This window comes from Mastigoproctus giganteus, chromosome 12 (assembly GCF_048544385.1).
Source record: "Mastigoproctus giganteus isolate SK-2022 chromosome 12, ASM4854438v1, whole genome shotgun sequence".
Lineage (NCBI taxonomy): Eukaryota > Metazoa > Arthropoda > Arachnida > Uropygi > Thelyphonidae > Mastigoproctus > Mastigoproctus giganteus.
In genome coordinates, this window is record NC_143586.1 from 109,593,215 (window position 1) to 109,612,891 (window position 19,677).

At 35.0% G+C, this 19,677-nt stretch overlaps 1 protein-coding gene across 1 annotated transcript in view; it reads right to left on the reverse strand.

Moving 5' to 3' along the window:
• LOC150077334 (protein kinase C and casein kinase substrate in neurons protein 1-like) overlaps positions 1-19,677 on the reverse strand; it is a 233,530-nt gene that overhangs the window by 64,587 nt on the left and 149,266 nt on the right. Inside the window, exon 6 of the mRNA XM_090386779.1 lies at positions 2,151-2,271. Coding sequence (XP_090242905.1) covers positions 2,151-2,271 — 121 coding nt within the window. The remainder of the gene's footprint in view (positions 1-2,150; positions 2,272-19,677) is intronic.

Below are 19,677 nucleotides of genomic sequence, written 5' to 3' on the forward strand. Positions count from 1 at the left end.
TTTGCGTGGTTGGTAAAAGTGGTCCGTAAATCTTTTTTTTTTTTTAGCTGCTGCACAAGTGTCTAACAGTGTCTAAGAGGAAATCCTTGAGTGTAAAGTGTATTGATGTCTAGAGGCACCAGGAGTTCCCCCATCTCCGCATTGCTTTTATTGTTGGTGTACCAGTTCGCTGGGAAGGCCAGAGATTTAAAAGTGTGTGGAATCCGGTGTACAATATGTTTAGTGTTGTGTATCATTGTTCATCTGGCCGTTTAGTCACTGGACCCCTGCTGAGGCCCAGTGTTGCCCACACTTGGCCCCATGGAGGCAGACCAGGTACCCAGTAGTTTGAAGTTTTTACTGAGTGTAGTGTAAAAAAAATCCTTGGGTGTAGTGTGAAAAAGTGGAAGTGCTTAACAGTGTAGGTCGGAGCATTAAAAAAAAAAAAAAAAAAAAAGCTTTAAAATTTGGTATTCCTGCCAGTAGTGTGTCAACTGAAAAACCGTGTTTTGATTCTAAAACTGTTTGAGGAAATGGAACCCAGTTGGAAGCGTGCAAAATTATGCCTGTGTGAAGATGTAGATGAAGCAGTTTTTAAGTGGATGAAGTTGATTCCAGATCAAAATGTGCCGATATCAGCATTAATGAAAGAAAGGAAAGGTTATGGAGTACATATCTTTTCTGGGTCATAAAATATTCCAAGCCAATTCTGGTTGGCTGGATAAATTTAAAGACTGCAATTTATCGGCTTACTCGAAAAAGTTATTTCTGATGAAAGTGGAGTTGCTATTGAAGAAGACAATACCCATTGGAAAGAAACATTTTTGAAAAAATTATTTCAAGCCCAAAGACATTCAATGTTGATGAAACAGGTATATTTTTTAAATGTTTGCTGAACAAGACACTGACTTTTAAAGGTGATAAATATTTAGGTGGTAAAAATAGTAAGGAGCCTTGGTTGATGCAAATATGGCTGGTAATAAAAACTGAAGATTTTGGTAATAGGAAAAAGTAAACAAACTTGATGTTTCAAAGGAGTGAAGTCATTAGAGTTGGACTACAACAACAACAAAAAAGCTTGGATGACAAGTGAAAGTTTTGAACAGTGAATGTTAAATTTCGATAGAAAGATGATGAAAGAAAAGAGAAAAATTGCGTTGATTGTCCACAACTGCCCTGCCAACTTTCGTTTGGTAATTTCGAGACTTACAAGTGTGAAATTTGTTTTCTTTCCCTGAATACCTTGTCTAAACTGCAGTAGCCAATGGACCAAGGCATTACCAAGAATTTGAAAATGCACCACCGAAGGTGCATATTGAAAAAAATTATACTGAGAATAGAAACCACCCAAACAATAGATTCTGTTATAGAATCTATGGCAAAAGCTAACACGCTAATTAACAGCGATGACAGGGGTGAACTACTACAAGACATTGAGCAATCTTGGGAAGTGTTCCAAGCAAGGTTTGATCAGTGGAGAAATTGTTCTTGACGAATTTTTAGGAGTTGATAATGATGTCATAGTAGCTGAATATCTGAGTGATACTAACGTTTTGGAGTGTATTTAAAGAACTGGACAATATCAACGATGAGTTGGATTAAAATGAGGACAATATTAAACCTTCCAAACAAGAAATGTTGGCAGTATTCAAAACTTTGCGTCGGGACCTTCAGTGGGAAGAAAACGTAACAGAAAATATATTTGAGTGCGTAAACGAATGTGAACATTTTTATGAACAGCGTACAGTAGAATCCGGTGTATAATAAAAAATAACAAATATTTTACGACATAATTCTTAAAAGTGTATTAATACATTGTGTGCACCATCATGTAAGTAGTAATTTCTTAATATGTATGTACAAATTAATTATTTTAAAATGTTAGAAAATTTATTCATTTCCACTTATTTCTGATTTATTTCCCATCTTTTACTATATTTCTGAATTTACAGTATTTTTCATTGCTGAAAAGGTCATATTTTTTTATAACGAAATTTCTGTTTAACGAGTTTTTTCAAGGAGACGATCGATTTCGTTATATAGAGGTCCGACTGTGTGTGCACACGCACACACGCACACACACACACACAGAAATGTTTCATATAATGCTCTACCAATATCATTGTCATGCAAACTAATATAGAGAAAAAAACAAAACATTTTATTCTTACCTCAAATTGAGGCCAATTCATTGCCATTGATACTCCATGATTATTTGACCACCATTTCAGGTCTTTTGTTGCATCAGCATTCTGTATGGTATGCTTGTATTCTTCATAAATTTGTGATAATCTAACATAATACAAATTAAATATAATTACTTATGTGATCACTGAATGATATGATTATCATAATCCAGGATAACAGAACAATTACAAGGAACATTCCAATGCATTGAGAAATAGAAACTAATACATTCTAAATAATACAGCAAAATCAGATTAAATGGCAAAATAAGTAAAACCACTTGTATAGTGAGTTGTAAAATACAAGAGCAACAAAGTTCAAGAAAAAGTACAAATGCAAAGAAGCATTTAAAATCACAACCTTTCATATACTCAGTGCCTGTGAATAACACAATTAAACTGTTTGGATGCTGTTAGGATCATGGTGGTTTCAGCTATATGCAATAATCTATGCAAAAATATGTAAAATCAAAGAGTCCACAAGATGTGTGATGTGCACAGGAAAGTACCATAAAACTGTGTCACCCAACTAGTGTTCAAATCAGTTCACCAAACAGACAGGATCTCATGAACTTCCAAATAGGTACAATTGTTGGTGCACATTTAGCAGGTGTGAACAGAGATGGCAGCACTTGTCAAGTGTTCAAAGACTGTCATTTGGCTCTTTATGAAATGGAAGAGTGACAGGCAAACATCTGTAAACAAATACAAGTGCAAAAGTGAAAGGTGATGGAACAAGATGTGCAACGTTTGGAATAGATTATCAAGTGTCCAAAAAATGGAACTAAAGTTTCTACATTTAATGCAGAAATGTCATAACACATCAGTAACTACACTATGTGAAGAATCCTAAAAGAATGCACTATGGGAGTAGGAGACCATCGTGGAAGTTGTTTATCTCAGATAATGACCAGAAATGGCTGTATTGGTGCTATGAATGCAAAAGATGGAAGCAGGAAGACTGGACACAAGTCATAAGGTCTGATGAGTCCCAATTTATGCTTTTCAGCACTGACAAAGGCGTATATATATGAAGGAAGCTACATATGTTCGTGTTCGTTATTTGGTTTTTAGGAGCATTAGCAACTAAGGCCATATTGCTCCGGGATATGCGGTGGTCATTCCTTGACCTTTCCGCATACTCCGTATTTGGTGGTGACGGGCTCGAACCCCGGTCTAATCAAGAAGCGTGTGCTACGCACTGCTGCTGCTCCTTCCCACCTGGCTACGGAGACGCCGAAGCTACATATGCCACAGGAACCATCCTGTTGTGTACTAACCATTACATGACCCAAAGCATACACCTTCTCCAGCACATGCTGCTGGAGAAGGTGTAATGGTGTGGGACATGCTATTACAATGCTATCTGGCATAATATAGATACTCTGTATTATTAGTATCTGAAGGAGAGAAAACATTGAAACAAGGAATTTTGGATATTATATTACTGAGGTAAAAAAGCTCATGGAAAATATCAAATATGAAAGGCAAGTAGGTGTAGATGACATTAGATCTGAAATGGCAAAAGCCACAAGGAACAATGTCACATAACATTATGAGGAGTCATTTTCTGAAGGACATGTTCCAGAAGATTGAACCAAGGCATTAACTGTACTGATATTTAAAAATAAATAAAGTGGAATGTGAAAATTAAGGAGGAATTTTGCTGTTTAGTGTAGTAGGTAAAATGAATGCAAATATTTTTTAGGAGAGGGTTAGAAATATTACTGAATGTAACCCTTAGTGAAGAACAGTTCAGTTTTAGGCCAAACAAAGGATACCAGAATCAAATATTCATACTAAGAGATGGATTATGGAAAAGGTAACATATAAGAGAAAAGATCATGAAAATGCAAGAACCTGTATTAGGATTCAATGATATTGGAAAAAAAAAAACAAAACATACAGTCCTTCTTTTCATCTCCTTCCATGTTCTTCTATCCACCACGTCTTCCCTTATTCTACAATCCTAATGTCTTCTTTTGTTACATCTATTCATTTCTTCTTTACTCTCTCTTCCTACTAATTTTCATTTCTATTCTATAATCTGGTTTCCAATGTCATCTTTGTCTGTCCTCTTTATGTGTCCATACTACCTTAATTTATTTTCCTTTAATTTATCCTGAACGAGTGCCATTTCCAAGTTTCCTCGCGCACTCACTCGATGTCATCTTTTCAATTCACTCCAAACATATGATAATATACCTAAAATCTGCTCTCAAGTTTAAAAAATATATATATTTCATCAAGGATAATGAAAGCACAGCCTGTAAAATCAAGCAAATTATAATAATAAAGAAATTATTTATGACTTACAAATGTTAAGGAATGTTTATTCTTCATCATCATCATCGACTAAATGCACACTCGTTGATCACTCATTGTTGGCTCGGCACTCGTGGTTGGTTTGTTGGAAGCACAAGTTGTCGTCGTCTTCAGAAATGCGTCGAGGCGTTTGTTTCCAAGACAGTCTACTCTTTTCTTTTTAAATTTCACAATAGCATGCATAAGCATTTTTTAAATCGGTAGCAACTTTCCTAGTATGCTCCAAATTTGAGTCTTGTGACTCGAAATTCAATTGCTTTTTCTATGTGTTGAAAAGATTCAGCTGTTAAATCTTCTTCTTCCTCAGCTTCTTCACATTTTGCCATTTCAAAGAGGTCTTCATTTCTGAGCTCTGCATTGTGTGTTTGAAGCAGATCAGTGACATCAGTTGTAGAAACGTCAAGCTGCAATTGGTTAGCAATAGTAACGGCTGCTTTTGTTTCATTTTGTACGATATGTGCTGGTTCTTGAAATCCTTCAAAGTTATCAATAAACTGAGGACACAATTTATTCCAAACACCTTTCACATTCTTCTCTGTAATTTCATCCCAGGCTTGTTGTATTATTTTAATTGCATCTAAAATATGGAATTCTTTCCAAAATTCTTTACGAGTTGGACCTCCCTCCTTATCTGTTGCATTAATTAGCATATCAAATGTCTCCAAAAGATAAATGCATAAGGCTCAGACGAGGCTGTGAATTCTAGAATTTTATTTTTTGCCTTTTTTATATTGTAAATTGTAGACTTTCTGATGTTGTATGTTTCCATTAAAACAGTATTGCTCACACCACTTTCTAGTTTCTTAATTATTTCAAGTTTTTCACTCAGTTTCAATGTGATCTTCTTTCTCTTCACACCATGAAGTTTATCTATTTTAGGAGCCATTATTATGGGCTTGTAAATATGTATGCTATATATGGTAAATGGAAAGAGTAGGACAAAAATTATAGCGTTGCCACAGTTTGATTGCTCATTTCAAAATGGCGACTGTGAGCTCGCTTCTTGTTGTCGCTGGGCATCTGTGGCATTCATGCATGCGTGTGCACACACATACAAAAGTCCACTAAATTCGAAAAGTCCGGAATCTCGGGCGATCCGGATTTTCAGACTTTTACTGTAATAGTAATAAATTTAGATATTAAGTTATTTGAATCGAAACCAATAAAAGGTAGATAAAAATTTTAGAATCAAAAGAAGATAATACAAAGTATTTATGCAAGCATATATTGAACATTGTTGACCTGACAGATAATACAAAATTAATAAATAAGCAGTTCAAAGAAATATATAAACACTTTGTAATTATTCCGGTTGACAAAGCAGCTTACAATTATGCAATTATACGTAAGTCATATAGAAATTGGCGAAATTTCAAAATATATGTGGAACAATAAAAAGAACTTTGGCTAAGAAAACAAGGAAAGAAACACAATTGAAATTTTACAAAGTAATGGTAATGCCAACACTTCTTTATGGTTCTGAAACATGGATACCGAAACAAAGAGACATTAATAGAATACAAGCTGCAGAAATGAAATTTTTAAGATATGTTAAAGGATATACAAAATTAGATAAAATACCAAACGTAAATATTAGAAAGGAATTGAAGATTTACTCAATTAAAGGAAAAATTATAGAATATAGGCAAAGATGGAAAGAATATGTAGAAAGAATGGAAGATAATAGATTCCCTAAATTAGCTTATACATATAGAGCAAAAGGAAAAAGAGACAGAGGAAGACCAAAGAAAAGATGGGCAGACCTCTTTGAGATCGGAACAGGCGGATCACCTAATCCATGAAGGAAGATAAGATAAGATACGTAAGTCATATTACATAGAAATTATTAAAAATGAACTGCAGTCCAGTAACACATACAAATACATAGCATCTTTCCCTAATGTAATAATCAAAAAACTAATAGCACTGCATAAAAAATTAAAGTTAAACTACAATAACCTAAAATATCTGTTTATATATGGTATACCTAAATTTCATAAATCACCTATTGCATTTAGATTGATAACATCATGTAGAGATAGTTATGCTAAAATTCCAGGTAAAACATTAGAAAAGTTATTTAAAACTATATTAAATAATGTACATAAAACTATTATCATAAATAACAACCTACCAATTATAAATGCAATAAAAAATAACAATATCCAGCAAATACAAACATTTGACTTTAACAGTTTATTCACTAGTATCAATCTCGACAATATAAAAGATGTTCTCCAAAAGCTATATTTGGAACATAAAAATGCCATAGCTTGATTCAACCTACTGGGATACTTTAATAAACTTATGTATAAGACAGAACTTCGTTATACTTACAAGAAAAATGGCACCCCTATGGGAAGTCCAGCATCCTGCATAATTGAAAACCTCTATCTATATTCAACAGAAAGAATATTCCAAGATAACCTACATAAGTAGGTTACGTAGATGATCTATGAGTGTTTAATTGTCCACATTTCATTCAGGATTACAACAGATTATATCAGTTCATCATATCCAGATGAACTTGTATTGGAAAAAAAACTAATAGTTCTGATACTATAGCAAATTACCTGAATCTGAAATACCAATTCGGGAAGGCAATAAGTATAATTAATTTCAAAAAATTATTACCAGAACCCATTGCTCCAATATAATTACCATAATTTATGGATTTAGAGCCATGTATATTATGTACATGGGATACGCTGTGCTTTCTTGGTGACTTATGGCTCAGAAAACTTTTACCGGTTTACAAATTATAGTGTATCATTTATTTTATTTTATAATAACACTGTATATACTTAAATTTACACTAAGGTGACATGTAAATTCAGCTCGGGGTCCTAATATAGGAAAGGGTTTGCGATCCTGGGTACACCCGAGCTATAACTTATATCTTGCATCATCTTTAAGCTGTCCTAAATAGGACACCTTAAAGATAATGCAAAATATAAGTTGTCTCTTTGTTCTTATTTCTTCGAAATTATTAGGGTAATCCCAGGTTGGAGGAGAAACTACTACTTATTTGTACTACTATATTTTTGCCTTCATGGAGTTCAGGTACTATTATTCCTACTCTATTAGTTTTTATTCATCTTACTACCCACATGTTTCTCTTTGCGTTAACTTAAATTATTGGCTATTTACCACGGGGTCACGACATGCATATTAACTCACTAGAGGGATTTGCATTTCGTTCATGACAACTTGTTACTACATCGCATCTTGGATACGGTAGATATGCTTTATGCTTTACATTTATTCTCATTTTAATTATTAAATTATGTTCTCTGTCGGGTCAACAATGTTCAATATGTGCTTGCATAAATACTTTATATTATCTTTCTTTTGATTCTAAAATTTTTAACTACCTTTTATTGGTTTCGATTCAAATTACTTAATATCTAAATTTATTACTATTATTATTTCATATAACTTAGCAGATATTGATCATTACAGAAACAGAGAACTCCTTGTCATTTTTTGCCTTCAGTGTCACCTAGATTGTGGGTAAATAGTGATAAGTTTTGTGTATATATTTTAATTTATATTCTCTCTCTCTTTTTTTGTATATATATTTTTTTCTACTAACCTTACTTTATCCTTTGCGTTTTCTATAAAGCTATCTTGGTACGGGAATACCTCACATAGCGCGGTTTCTGCTATTGCGCGGTTTACAAATTGGGGGGGGGAAACTGCGTTACGCACCAATACATTTCATATGTATGTATGTATTATAATGCCAGCATATAGGCCAATGCATTATGGATTCAAGGCCACGCTGACTGTTGTCGCAACCCCCATTATATACGGACTCTGCTAGCATTCACACATTAGTAAACACACTAGATTCCAAGCGGTGAGGTCGTTGATTGTGCGTAAGCCATACAAATATTTTTCGCTGTGTATTTTTATTAAAGATTATTTTTTAAAAACGTTACACCTTTATACGCAAATATGAGTGGAAAGAAGAAATGTAATGGTGCTGAGAGTTCTTCTAGACCCGAACATCGAACGAGGTATGAAAGTAAGGCAGGCATTGCAAAATGACATTCGATGTTATAAAGAGATGTATGCAGATAAAAAGAAGAAAAAACTGTGCAAACTAAGCTGATCAGTTATTTTTCAAAACAAAAATATAGTACATACTTCACTTATATTCTTTTGGTATGTACATACTGCAATAAAAATCATTTGTACTGTACTTACTAGTATTTTTAATTTTTATCATTTTAATTTCTTTTTTTGCAAGAACTTCATGTGCATCAATTTGTAGTAAACAAACACTTATATATTTTTGCAACCCGACACATATAATCAAATTGTCGGAACACATTACATTAAAATACATCGATCAGCGTGGTTTCGCATAGCATGGTATTTTTTGGCACGAATTAACCGGGCTATGTGACGTATTCGTGTATTGTCTTCTTGAATTGTCTTCAATATTAATTGCTATATACAACATATTTTATACACATTATGGTCGTAATGCACCATTGCAGTTGCAAGTGCGTTGGCCCATAAGTATTAGTTACGGTTTGTTACAATTTATTAACTTTCTTTCCGTATTACTCATTATATATATATAAAAGAAAAAAAAAAAAAGTTATAAGTTAATTATATAATAGCTAATAAAATTATCTGCATGAACCACTCTCAACCAGAACAGGCAATATAACACAGGGCATTACTCTGGCAAAACAGTGATGGATCTGTACCAAAAAAATGCCGTATAATAGGGAGCACAGAACTGCCCAAATGTTAAAGTAGTTGTTGGCATTCATGATTTCTCAGATAACCATCAAAGGTCCTAAGCAAAACCACGAGAAACCAGTTGCAAACCATAACCCCACTTCCTACAAATTTCATTGGTTTCACAAAATACTCCAACAGCAGATGATCTTCAGGCATCAGCCACACCCATACTTTACAATTTGAGTGGAACTGGGTGTGATGAGATGGATTATTCCATAGAAAAACTGATTTCCATTGCTCTATGGACCAATTACAGTATTCACTGCATTATATACTTCTGGTCATTGCACTATATACCACCATACCTCTGGTCACCTGGGTTGTGTGTGTGTGTGTGTGTGTGTGTGTGTGTGTGTGTGTGTGTGTGTGTGTGTGTGTGTGTGTGTGTGTGTGTGTGTGTGTGTGTTGAAACTGTTACTTTAAGATTGCAATAACAATCATCTAGTTGATTGTTATTGCAATCTTAAATAAAGTTTAAGATAACAATCATCTAGCTGATTTAAAATTTTTAAATCAACTAGATGACTGTTATTTGTATGAACAAGTCAGGAAAAGTACCAGAGAAAAGAATATTCTAGACCTGATCATCACACCCATGAACCAGATAACATAATAGGGCTCACAGTACAGGAACCAGTAACAGGAAGTGTTCACGGAGTTCTATAGTGAATGATGAAGAGAGAGAGAGGTAGCATTATTTAAAGGTAAGGAATGGGTAATAATTTCAAGAAAGGAAATTACGGCAGCTTAAGATGCTACATGACCTCTATTAACTGGATAAATATCTCACAGACAGCAAATACAATTAAATTATGATATACCTTTACAACATTAATCACAGAAGCCTTAAATGCATCTATACCAGAGTTTCTCAACTGGGGTACCGTGAGAGATTGTGATTGATAAAAAATAAACATTGTTTTTTGAACTCCGCGTGGCACGAGTGATGCTAGTGCTCGCAGTGGACAGCGACCAAGCAGCTCTATTAGCAATTTCGGTAGAGGTCTTTCAGCTGCATATCACAAAAAATTCAAATTATTTTATTAGTCACCCAGAATTTCTTCTTTATACTCATTTTATGTAATGTGTCTGAAAATTGCATGTTTTCTCTGGTCAATTTGCCTGTTTTGCTGGACGAAAAAAAAACATTGCTATCTAGGCATGAGACAGCCCCATATGGCAGTGTGCAGTACAACTGTGTTTATTTGGTTGAGTCCATTCTCAGTTTTTGACTTGAGATAGGGGAGGCCGTTGATAATTGGTGAGCACTGTACTGCACGGAGGGGAGGGCAATAGACTGATGATCTCAGCTTCTCCCTCCCGAATACCTCCCCCAACTGTTGTTGTAAATGTTTCAAAACATGGATTGTATCGTGAAGTTTTCATATTTTTTGCAATTTTCTCGTTTAGTTATTCATTATGCCCTTCTGTTTTGTATTTTATTAGCGTTTGTGTTTTACAAACAGGTCTGACAGTCCGATGTGATGATTTTTGAAAACGAGGTCAGAATGGAAGAGGAAGATTCTAGACCTAGGCCTATGGACAATTCTGATAAGGTTAGTGAAGAAGAATTACAATCTTCTGAGTCATTTTGCGCAGTAATACAAGGGACACAAAAAAAACTCAGTCTTTACAATGAAAGCTGCAAAACCATTATCAATGGGTTTTACATCGGCTGGTAATCAAAGTTTGTTCAATTCCATTGTGCGTCATTTACAAATCACAACCATTTGACAAGTAAAAGTACTGACTGTATTAAACAGCTATTGGAATCTTAAAACAGTATAAAGCTTTTGTTAAAAAAAATTGCATTCAGTGAAAGGCTCAGGAAGCCAAGTTATTTAATAGCAGAACTTATTGCCCAGAAAAGGAAAAGTCACACAGTTGGTGAGAATGAAATAATGCCAGCATGTAAAATTATAGTAAGTAAAATGCTAGGACAATATGCAGTAGGAGAAACTGAAAAGGTTCAACTCTCAAACAGAATGAGTAAGTCGATGTATTGATGACATGTTGCATGATGCTGAAGAGGTTTTACGTAATAAATTCAAAAACAACAGCTTCTCTATCCAGGTTGATGAGTTAACAGATTTCACCAATAAACGTCATGCTCATAGCATTTATAAATGATGGAAATTCAAGAAAACCTTTTCTGCTGCCAAGAGCTGCCTGAAACAAGCAAAGGTCAAAATGTATTTAATGTTTTGTCTTCACGGAGGAACTGTGTTGGCATCTGTACTGATGGTGCCCCATCAATGGTTAGCTCCATGAGAGGTTGGCTCGCCTCTCTTGTAAAAAAAAGTAAATCCTGATGTTGTCACAACACACTGCTTTCTTCACAGAGAGGTGCTGGTGTCAAAAACTCTTGAAGATGAAATGAAAAAATTTCTCGATGATGCTATAAAAATGGTTAACTTTATTAAACAAATACCAGTCTCGTGAACATTTAAAAACTGTGTGAAAACCTGGACAAAGGGCACAATCTCCTGCTACATACAGAAATCTGGTGGCTTAGCAACAATGATGGATGGATCTCAACAGGAATACTTTCAAGAGAACAGTAGGCCAGATTTTACTGAGTGCTTTGAAGATGAAGAATGGCTGCAGAAACTAGCCTGCTTGGCAGACATTTTTCATCACATGAACCAGTTTGAACAATTCTCTGCAAGGCCCTGGAGAAAATGTTTTGACTTAAAGTGACAAGATTCTTGGATTTAAAAGGAAACTGAATCTTTGGAAAAATCATGTCGCAAAAGAAAATCTTGAAATGTTTCCACTGCCGCTCGGGCTTGAGAATGAGGAAGGATATCAGCAAGTATCAAGTCTTATTGAAAACCACCTCAAACAGAACAAAACTGAACAGCACTTTCCTTCCCTTTCAACACAAGTGAGGGGCCCTTTCTCTGAATCTTATGCTCAGCCTGAGATCTCAACTTTGTTGTTGTTGGGTTTTAGGAGCATTAGTAACTAAGGCCGTGTTTCTCCGTGTATATTGTCCGTAAATTGAGTGAGTTCTGAGGTGAATTTTCTGTTTGCGGGACGAAAAACCATGGCACCCTCGCCTGAGAAAGACTAACTCAGCCACGTTGTGAAAAAGACCCACAAAAATTATTCCCGTCATTGACAGGATTTGAACTCAGGTCTTTTCCACCCAGCGTGGGGAGGATGGTGATCCTACCAACTGTGCTACCCACGAGGGCGAGAACTTAACTTTGACAGAAGACGAAGAACTTTGTGAATGAACATTTTGATGCAGTTTTCAACTTTTTACATGTGTGAGCAAGCTTTTTTGTTTAACAAGCATCAAGAACAAGGATAGATCATGTCAAGGACAAATCATGTCATTTCAGTTGAAGATGAAATCCGTGTGTGCTTATCTCAACTTCGATCCAGAATTGAGCATTTGTGCAGAAAAAACAAGCACAGGTTTAACATTAAAAAGGTAAATTTCATTCTTTATTTTTAGTTTCAAAAATAACACTTTTTTATGAATATATATAGGCCTATAAAAGAGACCAAGAAGCCAACACGTGTATAATAATTTTGTAACTGCTAGACCTATATTTGAGCCTGATCATGTCACTCAGTAAGAAAATGTTTTTTCAAAGTCTTGTATAAAACTGTCTTAGGCTATATTTTCATTCATATTGCTTTGGCTTCATATTGTTTTAGTAGTTTTACTTTTCAACATTGTCAATAAATTTTCATGTTGTCATCATCATCATCATCAGCCATTTTCAATCCACTACAGTTTGAAGGCCTCTCCAGCAACTTTCCAGTTCCGTCTGTTTTGTGAAATAGCCATCCATTTACTACCCACAAACTCATGAATTTCATCTCCACCGTTGTCTTCCAGGTCCTCTTGGGTACCATTCTGTTATTTTCTTAGTCCATCTGTCATCATGTCTTCGAGCTATGTGTCTTGCCAATGACCATTTTAGTTCTTTAGTTTTGATAAGAATGTCCTTTACTTGAGTTTGCTGCCTAATCCATGTGTTTCTCTTATCTAACAGTCTTATGTTGTAGATAACATTAATTAAAATCAATTTACAACATTTGTTAAAATTAAATCTACAGAGCCTACCTTTAGAAAAATTAAATTCCTATTAAATCCCATTTTGGCTAAAGCCAGTTATTTAACAGAAATTTATTATGTTTGCCTTACGAGTTTTTAAAATTTATGAAAAGTTAAAAAGAAAAAAAAAAAAAAAAGATTAATTTCAAGAAAGGTAAGCTATGCTTAATTTTTTCAAGAAAGGTTGGCTAAAAAGTCATTTTTAGTTTTAAATAGGGATAAAAAACTACTCTTGCACATACCATAATTCATTAGCATCTTGTATAGTAGAAATTTGTGATAAGACTTTTTAGGCCTACTGGAATAAGACAAAAAAATCAGGAAGGAAATTAAAAAAAAAAGGGGGGGGGGAGACTGAAGAAAAAGGGAGGGGACTGAAGTTTTCCCTACCTACTACTGACTTCATGACTGGCATTAGAGTTTATATCTTTTGTGGGGAGGGGAGAACCATACAAAAAGAGTAAGCTAATAATAAGTTGGCCAAAATAAACAGAGCCACAGAAAAATATTCTCTACTCAAAAGAGTATTGCCAATTATTATTGGATCATTATATCTACAACTTACTGATCATGCTAACGTACTGTGAGCTGTAGATATAATAATTTTTATGCAGGGTAAAATTATTTCAGACCTGAAAATTATTTCAAGGGCTCCTCCAGGGTAAAAAGGTTGAGAAAGGCTAATGTATACCATTAAAAAAAAAAAACACTCCATGAGGAGGATTCCAAGTTGGATGAATAATGAAGTTGCCAGATTACTTGAGCAGAAAAGGATGGCATGAAAACCAAGGCTCAAGAGTTCTGTACAGACCTGAACCCCTGCTGATGCTTACTCCTGGTTGATGCTTCGCAATGATGATAGGGATGTGGCACTGCCCTTTGGCATACCTCTGGTCACATGGGTTTTATGTGTGTTAGGGATGCTGAAACTGTTACTTTAAGATTGCAGTACATGCTATAATCATTATATAATCATTTTGGTGTATCCCTTTCGAAAATGAAAGGGATACACCAAAAGTCAATGTCTGGTTAGGAGTGCACAAAAAGGGTGTCATTGGTCCATTTTTTTTATAGATATGACTATGAAAAAAAAAAAAAAAAAGCATGGGGCTTTATTAAAGACTGTGTGTACCAGAAAAAAGTTTGGAATTTGGATGATTTGAAACAGCGTATCGTTGAAGCAGTTGCTCTAATAATGCCTCAGATGCTGGAAAACACTTGGCAAGAGCTCGAGTATCGTTTTGACATCAGTCAAGCTACAAAAGGTGCCCATATTGAACTTTACTAATCTTCATAAAAACTTGGTGAGTTACTCTGTATAATAACAAAAAATATTTTAATACACCTTATAGATGCTGAGATATATGTGTGTATTTTTGGATACCTCTGGCCAGGACACCCTATATTAATGACCTACAACTGACTGATGATAGCACATTGCATTCTACTTTCCAGTTTGAGAAACTTTTCTCTATAGAAACAGATTCAATTTCTTGAATATCTGTCACCAACTCTTTAAATGCTGATCTTCAGGTAATTCTCCAATGGGGCAAAGATAACTTTGTTGTCTTTGTCAAAAGGTCACAACTCTATCAGGGATTATCCAGACCTTTAACTTCTCTCTTAGCATAAGCACATCACAAATATTGCTTCTTCCGAATCTAAAAAAAAAATTTTCTCTTGAAAAACATAACACCTCAGTGTTACTTATTTTCTAAACAACTACTCACTCTGTACAAATCTCAAATATGCTCTACCTTTGAATATCTCTTTCGTGTATTTTTTTCTAGACTCCATTCAAAAGAAATCAGTCAGGTTAATTAATGACCCATCTCTTACAAAGTCTTTCCATTTTATGTCTCATAGTCATTCTGGTTTTGCAGCATATTTTTTCTGTATATATTCTATGGGTACTGTTCTTCTGAATGGGCTTCTATAATTCCCTCACTCTCTCCCAACCAGTTTGAATGCATGGCACAACCAGTCAACATCCATTTACTGTCCAACTTCAAAATCACAGAAATGCCGTTTCCTGTTCCTGATTATCCCTTCAACTTCTGTGTTCTGGAACAGCCTTGCTTTGCATATATTTCCTAAAATTACAATCTACAGAAATTCAAGTCTAATATCAATTTTACAAAAGGTATATCTTCTGAACCTTCAACCTATGCAAGGTACTGAGTACTATAGTTTATAATACCCTTTGGGTTTGAGTTTTCATTAAAAAAAAAAAAAAAAAGTGAAGAATTGAATGAACAGAAAAAAATTGCTAAGGTGATGGCATCACATTCTATGCTTTAAGATAAAAGAAAAGAAAAAAAAAAAAAAGGGTCTGATTTAAATCTCTGTATAATGTGCAGTTTGTTTGATAGTAACAGTACCATGCTTAGGAATAAGCAATGAAAGATATACATCACAGAGCTTGATTATCACTAGGCCAACATAATTTTTACCTTCAAGAACTTGAATGCTGTTTTTAACCAGTTTTTTATGCATAGATTTCGCAAATCACCATGATAGTTTCACATCACGTCACAGTTATTAAATATAGAGAGAGAGAGAGAGAGAGTTATGTCTTACCAAAATATGTCAGTTTTGCGTTATCTAACCAGTAATGCGTGACATACTGATTTACTTTAACAAATATAAGCTAATTCACTTAATTTTAGCAATCAATTCTGGTCTCAGTTTTCTTGTGATAAAATTCTTAGGTTCAAATTCATTATCTATTCTTAGGTTCAAATTTTGCATTATCTAACCAGTAATGCGTGACATACTGATTTACTTTAACAAATATAAGCTAATTCACTTAATTTTAGCAATCAATTCTGGTCTCAGTTTTCTTGTGATAAAATTCTTAGATTCAAATTCTGATGCAAAAATTTACAATTTAAAGAGCGTATGCTCAGCGTTTTTGGTGAGGATTTTTGTAGGCTGTGCCAAGGTTTTTCAAGTATTAAATGATCACAACATGTTCTGAATGTTGTAAATTTATCTTCCAAACAGAAAGAGCTCCTTGAGAGTAGGAGGTTGCAGCCTGCAACCATTGCGGCAAGAAAAGCTTTTGAAATATTTTGCTATGGAGGACAGTATGTGTTTTTGCAAAGATATTATTGGCCTTCTGAAAGAACTAGGTATTGTGCATACATAAATCAGATGGGGATTTATTCGGAGATGCTTCAAAATTAAGTTTAAAAGCAGTTTTGCTTCATTATGGCAACGAATTTTTATCAGTTCCTGTGTTTAAGGTTGGTTAAGACATCCAAGGCAGATGTTGTTGGGATATCAGAGACATGGTGCCACTCAGATATAAGGGATACAGAATTGGAATTTGGGGAGTACACTGTATACAGAAAGGATATGAAGAGGGGGTAGTTATGCTGTTAGTTAAGAAACACATAAAATCTAAGGAAGTGCATCCAGTTGACACAGATGGACAGTACAATGTTGAGTCAGTTTGGGGTGACATAAGACTGGGAAAGCAAAGGTGACGGTATGAGTTTGTTATAGGCCTAATGACTCTGATGAGTACAATGAACAATTATACAGAGAAATAGAGTGGGCCAGTAAATCGGAGTGTCTTATAATGGGGGATTTTAACTTTCCAGATATAGACTGGAACTTGTGGCATGGTCACTCACACAATACCAAGGCTTTTGTGGATTTATTGGATGATTGTTTTCTACAGCAACATGTTAGAGAGGCTGTTGCTAGAGATGCTCTTGATCTCATTATCAGCAATGATTATTCATACATTCAGAATTTACAGATAAAGGAACCACTCGGTGGCAGTGATCACAGTGTACTGATGTGGGATTTACTTAAAGATGTAACTACCAATCAGATGTAAAGGGAAGGGTTTTTGCTTTTGTAAAGGCGACTACAGTGATCTCAGAGATTTTTTAGGTTCTATACAGTGGGACCAACTTATGATGTTACCAACAGCAAATTCTAAATGGGAAGCATTCAAGGAAGTAATTTTGGAAGCTACTAGGCTTTTTGTTCCAACTAAGAAATACTGCTCTAGGTTTAGGCCCAAATGGATGTCAGATGATCTAATGAGACTCGTGGCAGAGAAGAAAAATGCATGGGATGCACATAAATTGTCAGGCGACACAGAAGCCTATGGTAGATATAAGCTAGTCTCTAATCAAATCACAAAGGAGATTAGGCAATCAAAGGCAAATTATGAAAAATTTTTGGCAACGGCTGCAAAGAAAAATAGCAAAGACTGCTTTACTTATGTAAACTCTAAAAGGAAGGAGATGAATCAGATTGGCCTACTTGATATCAATGGTTTGACTGTAGATGATCATTCTCAGAGAGCTGCTGAACTAAATGAGTATTTTGCATCTACATTCACACATGAGGAGTTATTCAAGGAGGGCCAGATGTTTATCAAACTCTAACAGAGAGTTTAATGATTTTGTAATAACTGAGAGCAAAGCAGAGGAGAAACAGTTGAAGTTAAACATAAGAAAGGCACCTGGAGTAGATGGGATCTATCCAGTTATATTAAAGGAGGTGGAAAAGGAAGTAAGAAAACACTTAACTATAATTATGAGAGCATCCTTGGACTCGGGGGAAGTCCTCACGGACTGGAGATGTGCAAATGTATCTCCAATTCACAAAAGTGGATCAAAGGGTGACACGAGTAATTACAGATAGTTTGTAATTACTTGTGTCACCTGATAGTTTGACTTCTGTTCCAGGGAAAATAATGGAGTCACTGGTTAAAGAAGCATTGCAGGATCATCTAGACAAGACATCAGTAATAATTCAGACACAGCGTGGGTTTGTTTGACCAATTAAATTGGTCAGACAAGACTTCCACTTGCACAATATGGTCAGAAAGAAATTGGATGAAAAACTAATTTTGATATCATATACTTGGATTTCAGGAAAGCTTTTGATACTGTTTCACATGGAAGACTGCTGTACAAATTGGAGCAGTATGGCATTACGGGCAAGTTGCTACAATGTATAAAAGGATGGTTGAATGGGAGAAGACAGAGAGTAGTAATCGATGGATACTGCTCTATGTTTTGCATATTTATCAGTGATATTGATGAAGGTATATCAAGCTTAATGTCAAAGTTTGCAGATGATACAAAGGTTCGCAGGGTTGTTAATAACAGTAATGACAGTATGCTGCTGCAACAGGATCTGAAAAAGTCGGGCTGATGAGCTGAGAAGTGGCAACTGAAGTTTAACATTGAGAAATGCAAAGTACTGCATATGGGTAGCACTTACCCCAGAGAAATGTACCCTAGGTGGTATCACACTCAGGCTAGTGGAGAATGAAAGATAATTTTGGGTAATTGTGCAGTCAGATATGAAGTTTTCTGAGCAGTGCAGACAGCCTGCCAGAGTAGGTCATGGGGTCTTGTCAATGATATTCAGGAATTTTGTGAGCAGGGATAAGGAGGTGATTATCCCCTTGTATAAGGCAATATTCAGGCCACACGTTGAGTACTGCGAGCCTCATTTTAGGAAGGATGTAGAGTTGCTAGAATGAGTACAGAGAAGGGCAACAAAACTAGCGAAGGGAACAAAGGGATGCTCTTACGAAGAAAGGCTTAAGTTCTGCAAATTGCAGCTTCTGGAGACTAGGCACCTGCGAGGTGATCTGATTGAGGTGTATAAGGCTTTGAATGGATTGAATAGGCTCAATGCTGACGGATTTCTTTCTCTAGCACAGATTTCAAATCTGAGGGGGCGTAAATTCAAATTGAGGAAAGACAGTTGTAGAATAGATGGGTGGAAGTTTGGCTTTAACCAGCGGGTTGTTGATTGCTGGAACAAACTTCGATCTGTTGTTGTGGAAGTTGATAGCTTAAATAAATTCAAGGCAGAACTAGACAAACATTTGGAATGAATGGATCAGTGAAATGGGAAGGGTTTTTTTTTTTTTTTTTTTTTTTTTGGCTGATGCTATATAAGCTTGCTTTCTTGCATCATGTGCATCTACTAATGGTAATGGTATACCATTTTTTAAATAAAAAAATGGCCTCAAATTAGTGAAAATTCAAACAATCATTATTTGAAAGACAACATCCATAGGCAGATCCCCATCTATGAATATGTTGTCTAGTCAGCCTGTATACAAATACTTTTTTCTAATATTCACAAAATATTCATAAATACATCTCTGGCTCAATCAAAAATGCTAGGTGAAGGACAACTGTAATCATTTCTTGCAATATTATAAACAAATAAACCAATATTTTTTTCTCACTGCATTATTTCTGATTGTCATATTTTTTTTACAGATTTTAAAAATGTATAAACTGTGTGATATCAGCTATGGCAAAGGAATCCTAAATTTAAAAATTATTATTTATTAATTAC